General features: G+C 38.8%; 1 protein-coding gene across 1 annotated transcript; it reads left to right on the top strand.

Annotated features, from left to right (window-relative positions):
• Positions 1-6,284: 6,284 nt before the first annotated feature.
• Positions 6,285-7,202, top strand: LOC309387378 (olfactory receptor 2A5-like; the record flags this gene model as incomplete). The annotated part of the gene is made up of 1 exon (XM_081943850.1): positions 6,285-7,202. One exon carries the CDS (start codon positions 6,285-6,287, stop codon positions 7,200-7,202), a length of 918 nt encoding a protein of 305 aa, XP_081799976.1.
• Positions 7,203-9,928: the final 2,726 nt, after the last annotated feature.

Genomic DNA, 9,928 nt, shown 5'->3' with positions numbered 1-9,928 from the left:
AGAAAACAAATTAATAAAAAAATAATTTTAAAGATCCATATTATTATAGCCATTAATAATAGCATAAAATTAATCCAATCCTTATGTTTATCATTAAATCTATGCCATAGAGAGACATATTGCTTCACTTCTCATCTCTGGAGCATTGAGACTTCAAAAATAAACAGATTCAATCCATTCTTTAAAATTAGGAAGGCAAATTTCTTTACATGAAGGTAAAATTATCTTCTTTGCCATGCTGTAATTTCAAAAGAGCCGAAACTCTTCATGAGATGAAATATTCCATTCTTTAGGTATACAGTTTGAGATTAGATCCTTCACTTTATTTCTTCTCAAAATTATTCTAATGTATATAGTAATCTGAAATCAAACTGATTCTAGTTGGACAGAATCAGTTCATAAGAATCTTCAAATTTCTTGCTATGCCAACAGAAAAAAATCTAATGTGTAACACTTTTTACAAACATTCTTTAAGATGTCCAATGAACATGGAATAATATTTTTGCTGAATTAATATCAAATTATATCAAAAGAATAATATTGTCGTGGACTCACTGATTCTCCAAAATTAATACTCTCATTTTTATTCCAAAATACAGATATATAACTAATACTGATTTTCATTTACTTTGAAATTCCTTTTAATATTGAATTTTGGTTTTATTCAAGCACTACTTCTCTTAAAGGTCTTTAAAGTGCAGGTATCTTGCTAAGAAAAAATTGTTGGAAAGTCACATTGATCATCTCAAGATCTTTAAAATAACCATTAGAAATCAATCCCTTGTTTGGTCTAAGCATTATGCTAAATTTTTAGTAAATCTTTGCACTATTTTCACATTTGTGTCATTTCGCAACAATTTCTTATGATTGGGAATCGAAATGTTGGTATTTAAGGCTGGAAAGGAAGAATCCTATTTAATGTACCTGGATCCTAAAACATATCAGATTTTCAGAGGTGTAACAAACTTACTTTCCAAAAAGACTCATGGAGAAGAACATTTAAAATTATTTTTCTTTTTCTTTTTTATAAAATAAATGCCCAAATATGTAGTTGAGACTCTATAATGGTGATGGTGAAGAGGTGGCACACAGAGCCCTCTCTGTGGACATGTGTGCCATCCCCAGCTGCTCTTCTGATTTCCAGCATGCACATGCGTGCCGGCCAGCGGGTCTTCGTGCACGCCGGAGCGCCGGAAACCTGAAGACCGGGTTTCTGGCGCTCGGGCACGTGCATGCACATACGTTCTGGTTTGGGCACTCGGTGATGAAAAGGTTCGCCATCACTGCTCTATAGCCACTACAATAGTAACTAACCTCAATTTATCCAAGAACACCCAAGGGCTTTTGCCTGCCATAACACATTTTCTCATTAACTCTCCACATACAAAAATATCTAATGGGGGTTAATATTGGATACCTCTTAGTGTGTGTGTGTGTGTGTGTGTGTGTGTGTGTGTGTATGTATGTATTGTGTCACAATCCCTGGTATGCCCAAATATGGGAGGGAACACACTGCTTCCCTTTTCTGTCCTTTGGCTCACTCCAGGAGACCATCCAGGCAGAAAACCATATTTTTAATGTTGCCTTTGTTACATTTGTGTTGTATTTGTGCTGATAAATAAATATCTATACTATCTATACTAGTCTCCCTTTATTTATTTATCAGCACAAATACAACACACACACACACACACACACACACACACACACACATCTCCATGTAATACTTATTTCAATAATTTTACAAAGTATATTACATGAAATATTATTGTATGGTCCACTGAGCCATTCATAATTCTTGGTGACTGGGTGGAAAAGTCAATGCAGTTTTCTTGAGAATATTTTCAGAAGTAACTTTCTAGAGCTGAATACTGAGAGGCCCAAAGTTACCATATGTTGACTAGATTAGAATTCATGTTCTCCTGGCTTCTGGTCCAGCACCTTAAACAATGGAGCAAACATTGGATAAGAATAACTCCTTCCAAATCTCCATGTTTCTTTATCCAAACAATGGGGTTGATAAAGTATCTATTGCTTATCTCCCTGGCATTAAATAGAAGTAAAGCTATGCAGAAACAGAAGGACATATTTCTGAATGATTTGAAACAATGAGAATCAAGACGTTAATATAATTCAATCCCAGATTTAGAACAAATAAATAAATAAAAGCATAATCAGTTGGATTTAATGGAAGTTAATGACACTTAAAAGTTGAACATTATTAAATAGAAACATTTTGAGAAAGGAAACAGATAAATCCAGGCTTATCAACTGCATAAGAAAGAAGATACAGTAAAAGAATTGTTACCTCCATTTGGGATGGTTATTAGATAATTTTTTACAGCAAAGAAAATGAGAAAGCAGTTTGTTAAATATTATTTTACATTATAAAATGAACAGACCTGATCTGGAAAATGATCAAACAATATTTGAACAAACCTTTGCATACAAAATTTACTGATCACAGAGACTTCCGCTTCCGGCTGCGGTACGCGACGGGCAGGCTTTGCTCGCCCCGTGCACTCCTGGTGGGCTCCCCTTTGATCGGGGGGGCACAGGACGCCCTGGAGGGGCTCCTGCCGAGGGGGCGGCGTAGCGGGGGATCTCCTGTGTCGGCAGCGGCCGGGGGGGCCCGCATCGCCCTAGGCACCGGGAGGCAAGAGGGGAGGCGCCGCGGCGTCTTCGCGTTGAGGCAGCCGGATGAAATTCAAGATTCGAAGGACGCAGTTGCTGTGCGATGAGATTGAGATTCCCCCCCTTCCCGTTCCCTTTGATGACTGAATGAAAACAAAAAGATTGTCAGCTTCTTGGAAAGGCTTTCAACTTGTGGTTGGGAAGTGTGATTGGAGAGAGGGGGATTTCCCCCCCCTCAGACAAGCGGCTTGAAACTGTTTTGCTCCCTGCCCCCAGAAGAGGAGGGGGGAGCCTTGGAATGGAATCACCCTCGTAGCAAACAGCAGATTTCCTTTACTGCAACTGTGAAAATGAGGTGATGATCTGTTTTCTTTGGAAAACTTTGAAAACTTTTGCCTTTGGATCCCGGAGCTGGCAGGGCAAGATGGCACACTTCCGTTGTCTTCATGTACTTTGAAATTTGACTCCACCCATAGAAATTGCTGGCATCTTGTTTTTGTCTCCGTGACACTCAGAGAAGTCTCGTGCTACATTTTATCCTGGACTTGGAACAAAGGACTTCACTGCTTTATTGCCTAGGTCCCTATTTGCCTGGGCTTCCTGCCTCGCGATCTCACTCGGCTATCCACCCCCCCAGTTGCTCCTTCTCTGTATTGACATTTTCATCTCTGAGCTTTGATTACTACAATGCCACCTAAAAGACCACCACCGGGGAAGCCGGGATATGCGGGCTCCGCCCCAACATCCTCAACATCCAGCCCCAGCGGACAACAGACACCAACTTCTTTGTTCCAGCCTAAACCCTCTGAGGTGGATTTTCAACAGATGTTTGAACAACTCTTAAAGGGGCAGGAGGATCTAAAAAACCAATTGAAGGAAATGAATGAGCAGCTTAGAGAGAATAAAGACCGTGCGATCCAAAATTCACAGAGACTGGAACTTTTGGAGGAGGGGACGGCTGAGATGAAGATAGAGGTGAAGAGGGTGCAAAAAGGAAATCAAGAACTTGAGACCCACCAGATAAAAACTGAATTTGAACGGATGTCTTTTTTTCTTAGATTTCAAAATGTAATTGAGGCTGATGATGAAAATTTGAGGGATATTATGACAAATTTATTGGCTGAATTTATTAAAAAAACAGACAACAGATGGGGTGGGACATGGACCTGGTTTATAGAGTAAACTCAACGTATGCTAGAACCCATAATGTTCCAAGGGAGGTACGTATCAAATTCCTCAGAAAGACCACAAGAGACGAGATTCTGAGTGCACAAAGGGGGCAAATATTAAAATATAAGGATAGAGAAATAGCCATTCTGAAACAGATCCCAAAGAAAGTTAGAGAGAAAAGAAAAAAATATTCGCTTTTAGCGAATAAATTATACCAGAAAGGGGTGTGGTTTAGATGGTTGTTTCCAGAAGGTATGCTAATATTCTGGGAGGACACAAGAGTTAGAATTAATACAACTACCGAGGCTGAGGCCTTCATGGAAAAAAACAAAGTCCTCCTAGATAAATCTGATGACACTACACCGGACATACAGGACACGGGAGGTGCCGGAGCTCTGCCAGGGGGTGGGGGGGGAAGAAGAGGCAACATTGAGAAAACTCAGATCACAAAAATGAAACTGAAAATCTGTTTGATATAAAATGATTGAAATTATTTTAAGATAAAAGTTTATATGCTGACAAAATATTATTAAGTAACAACAATCTAATGTATTAGTAAATGAAAGTTATGTGAAGGGGGGGAGGGCCATTTCCTGCACAATGTAACTGTCAAAATTTGTACTTAATCCATTACCCTTTTCCTTGCATATTCTTTTTTAAAACCAATAAAATTTTGTTTAAAAAAAATTACTGATCACAAAAAGAAGCTTTTAGTTATCGTCTAAGATTTTAGAAATCTTGTCTTTTTAAAAATAATTTTAGCAAATAGTCAAAATTTATGTGTCATGAATTTAAATTGGGGATATATACATATTATTTATTTACATTTATATATTATGTACTGACATAAAAGTCTAACATTTTATTTCATAGGGAAGAACCTTTGATTTAAGAATACAGAGTAAAAATACTTACATGCCTCTTGTCTTCCCCTTTTTGTACACGAATGTCAAATTTTCTAACTGATCTTAGGCAGCTAGAAAATTTAGCGTGCAGACAGGAGGGAACATCTATGAAGAACTGCATAGCAAGCAGGCAACCTAAAGGAATGTTTAAAGCCATCATTTCCCTTTCTTCTGCAAAACATAGTAACTGGGCTTCTATTCTCTCAATGAGTCTACATAAAATATCAGTATAGGCAAAATCTTACAATGTTTACAGTTGATTTATTCTGCATTTTTTTTTTTGCAAAGCCTTTTCTTGACAGCAGGAGGAGAGGAATTCACAGAACAATGAATGAAGTAATGAACGTAAACTGATTGGTCTAGAAAAATTGTATGTAGATATGTATATTTTAGTAAATTCCCATGATTCCTAAAGAAGACAAAGTTTTGATGAAATAAATGAGGTTATGTTATGTTTGTAATGCATTGACTCTGCTCCTCCCACTTTTTATTATCTTTATTTCATTTTAACAATTTGTTTCTAATTCTTTCACTTGACTTTGCTTTGGGTGACTAACATTTCTGCTGATTATGAAGAAATGTTTGGTTTTCTATTTGTTTATTAGTTGCATGTCACCAGTGGTGGGATTCAGCCAGTTCACCCCTATTTGGAAGAAACGGTTGTTAACTTTCTAAGCAGTTTGGAGAACTGGTTGTTGGAATAAATCTCATTTTATTTTTTTCCACTTTACAGGCTAATCCTGTAAGGAAGGCAGGAAGGAAACATTCTGGTGTTGTTTCTAGCCTAATCTTTATTGCTCTACTTACAGAAACTGCCTCTCCGGTTAACTCTTATTACATTGTAACAGCTAAGGCGAAGCCCCCATCAACCTGAGTGATGTTGAGTTGGCCACGCCCACCCAGTCACATGTCCATTGAGCCACACCTACCCAGCTGGTCATTAGGGCAGAGAACCGGTTGTTAAATTATTTGAATCCCACCACTGTATGTCACCCAGAGTCACTTTATTGTAAGAATGGCAGCCATATCAATATGACATAATGTATTCATATAAAATGGACTAACAACACTGCAGGAAAAAATGGTGTTACATAGTGATAATTAGAGAAAAAAAGAAATGTATGTAGATCAAGAATATTTGATAAATGTATTTAATCCTATCTTTTATAGGACTCGTGACATTTGAGCCGGGGTGGTGCAGTGGTTAGAACGTAGTACTGCAGGCTTCTTCTGTTGACAGCTGGCTAACTGCAGTTTGGCAATTCAATTCTCACCAAGCTCAAGGTTGATTCAGCCTTCCATCCTTCCGTGGTGGGTAAAATGAGGACCCATTTTGTTGGGGACAATATGCTGACTCTGTAAACCACTTAGTGCTCTACAACCACTCTACAACCACTTAGAGAGGCTGTAGAGCACTGTGAAGTGGTATATAAGTCTAAGTGCTAGTGCTATTTCAGATATCAAGTCAATTTCTTTTTTTACAGAAGTGGAAGTGACTGATATTCATTATTCCAAATATACTGTAGTTGACAGAATTTCTCTCTTGTAAGTGAAAAATGAGATCGGGAAGTTATAATGGCAAACCAAACCTATGCGGCTGAATTCCATTTCCTTGGCCTTTCCAGAAGCTTGAAGATCCGTCTTTTATTGCTTGGACTTTTTTCAATTGTCTATGCTCTCACTCTGGTGGGCAACACAATCATCTTAATGCTCATATGGTTGGATGCCCGCCTCCACACCCCCATGTATTTCTTCCTGACCCATCTGGCTTGTGTGGACATCTGTTATACTTCCAGCACCGTCCCCCAGATGCTGACCAACCTTCAAAGGCCAGGACAAGCCATCTCAGTGGCTGGATGTGCCATACAGATGTATATATTTCTGGCGTTGGCCACAGCAGAGTGTTTTCTCCTGGCAGTGATGGCCTATGATAGATATGTGGCAATATGCCATCCACTGCACTACACAGTCCTCATGAACAAAAAAATATGCATCTTTATGGCCATGGCATGCTGGACTAGTGGCCTCGTCCTTCCTGTGGTCCATACCGTTCTCACTTGGCAGTTGCCATTCTGTGGTCCTAACTTGATAGATCACTACTTTTGTGAAATGCCAGCTTTGCTGAAGCTGGCATGTGCTGATACCAGAGTTATTGAAAAGATTACTTCGGCGGGCTGCATTTTCACCTTGCTTATTCCTATTACTTTTATCACAATGACTTATATCCGCATTCTAGCAGCCATCTTGAAAATCCAATCTGCAAAAGGGCAGCGCAAAGCTTTCTCCACATGTGGTTCCCACATGACAGTTGTGGTACTTTTCTATGGCAGTGCCATATTTATGTACATGAGACCTGAATCCAGTCACTCTCCAGGCCAGGATAAAATGATTTCTTTGTTTTATAGCATTGTCATTCCTTTGTGCAATCCCCTTATTTACAGTTTGAAGAATAAGGACATGAAAACAGCCTTAGCTAAAATCCTGCAGTTCTGAAGGCTTTCTGGAGTGCAAACAAACAGATAAGATTCCTTGTAGTGTTCTGTAAACTCTGGGCTGTTTCTTCTTTTAGGCAACAACACTTTATGGTGTCAGGCAGGATCTTTCTTCTATCTTTGATTGTTCCTGTTTTTATTTATTTATATTACTGATGATAAAGATGTAATCTGGAATCTTCTAGGTCTAGGAAATATCCTATTCAGATATTTCTTTCTAGGATTAAGTGAGAATGTACTTGAAAATTTTGAAATTAACATTTTAGTTATTACTTTCATTAAATCAACAATTGCTGCAGAAAAATACTATAGTGCAGTAGCAACAGGAGTTGACATATACAGATGTTACTTAAACAAATTGGATATTTGCTCAGATGACTATATAATGGTGCTATTTTATTCTGGTTTCTCAAAGCATACTCTCACTGGATCTTTGCGCCACTCCAAGATCACTTTTGCATCTGTTTGATTTCTGTTATTGCAATCTGGGTTCAGCTGAGCTGATTTATTTCTACCTCAAACATAGCATGTTCGAAAGAATAAGTACAATCTGTTGGAAGAAGTGTCCATCTGGGTTGAGTTCCAAGTGGGAAGAAAGACACTGTAAACATGGAGATTGCTTGGAAAGATGGTTTAAGGTGGACAGGACCACATGGTTTGGAAGTCCTGCGCCAAAAAAGTGTGTGTGTGTGTGTGTGTGTGTGTGTGTGCGAGAGAGAGAGAGAGAGAGAGAGAGAGAGAGAGAGAGAGAGAGAGAGAGAGAGAGAGAGAGAGAGAGAGAGAGAGAGAGAGAGAGATGTAATCTCCCCAGGTGCCATGTGGTGAGTTCTGTTGCCAGATGGGTCGAGGGCTAATCCTATGAACTGAAGGCCATGTCTTTTGTGTTGTAGATTTGTGTTGTAGCCTTTCTGGGCTATTAGCAAAGGTGGGGGCTAATTTCCAAGAGCATGTTTCTCCTTTTCTCATCCAGGGAGGTATAATATTCTGCCTTTTTAATATTTCTTAGACTATTTCATTCTTCTAGGAGAGGGGTGGGTGCTAACTTCCTACAAATCTTTTGCTTGAAATGTTGTGCCTTGATGGAGTCTGTGGGTAATACATTACCCTACTGGCAGGAAACTTGTTTCCTGTTGTAAATAGCTGGGAGTCACCAGATTCCATCAACTTCAGAGCTGTATAGCCTTTCATGAACAAGGATTGACCAAATCTCATCTTTGTAAATACTTTGAAGTTTACTTTTTAAATACCCTTTGAATCAAGTTTGATTGTGTCCCATCTAGCGTTCTCCACCCCCAACCCCAAATCTCTCCGGATCCGGAGAGATTTGGGGTTGGGGGTGGAGAACGCTAGATGGGACACAATCAAACTTGATTCAAAGGCTTTCGCTCCTGAGATCGGTGCGCTGCCATCCAAAATGCTATTACTACTATCTCTGCCGCCTGGAACCGCCCGAGAAGCGGCAGGTAAAGCGGGCGCTGCAGCGATCTTGGATGGCAGCGCACCGGTCTCAGGAGCCAAAGCCTTGAGGCACCTTTCGTTTGCAGGAGGAGGGCAGCTTAAAGCAGCGCCCCAGCAATGTGAGGAGCCACTGCCACCGCCACCACCGCCTAAGCCCTCTCGGGAGCCCAGCCGAGCGGGAGCTCTGAAAGCGAAACCTCTCTCCTTTCCAGCCATCACGATCTCTGCAGCCCCCTCTTTGCCTGCCCCATTTTCAGATGACCCAGTGGCTACATTCGGCTTACAAGACGCACTCAGATTTTTACCCTCTTTTTTGGAGTAAAAAAGTGTATCTTATAAGGCGAAAAATACGGTACTGCTTATTAAAGATTGAAAACTTTTAAGAACTGCAAGTCAGGTTGTATTTGCTGGATGAATTTCCCTTCAAACTGTTAAGAAAGAAAACTATACATTTAAAATTTTGTAACAATTTTTTTTTAATATATATACACAAAAGATGAGCACAGCATTAATTTTAGAAAGTTTTAAATGGACTAAAGGTTCGGATAGATTTGATTTTAGATTTTGAAAAATAATCCTTTTTGAATGGAAAATGTCTGTATGTTTATATCTAAACAACTAATAAAATGACTTAAAGGTGGACACCAGAGGGCGGTAGAAGAAAATAAATGATGGCTGCATTAAAGGAAATTTGGGGGGAATAGGCTAAAGGTGTAATCTGCTACTATAAAACTTGGGAAATGATCCATGTTCCACAGAATAAAACTGAAATGAATTGGAATATGAATTTTAAAATGATAGCCGATGAGAAAAATATGGAAATAATAATTTACAAATGAAACTGGAAGAGGATTTAATAATTACGAATATTATACCAGAAGAATGATGTGGATAATTTCTCAATGGATTTTTAAAAAAGGATTTGTTGAAATTGTCAAGGATTTCATAAGAAGTGACAGTGAGAATATGAACAGTGACATGGATAATTTTTCAATGCAGGAATTACAAGAGACTTGATAAAGATGCCAATAACGAGAGAAGAGGTAAACAGAGTATGAGAAAGCAAAAGTTTAGACTTCGTTGGAGGGAACTAAAGGGGGGGGGGAGAACACAAAATTGGTTTATTGCTCAAGGTTAATATAAATGGGTTGCTATTGTTGATAATGATTAATTTAATTTTTTATTAGTACTGTACGTAATGTTTTACATTTTTTATTTAAAAATGGGCTAGAGAGATTTGTTTAAATAGAAAATGAAAAGTACAGATAA

Source organism: Natrix helvetica, assembly GCF_964273705.1.
Source record: "Natrix helvetica genome assembly, chromosome: 2".
In the NCBI taxonomy this organism is placed as follows: domain Eukaryota; kingdom Metazoa; phylum Chordata; class Lepidosauria; order Squamata; family Natricidae; genus Natrix; species Natrix helvetica.
Note: the sequence above shows the minus strand (reverse complement) of the source record. Positions and strands in the feature narration are given on the sequence as shown.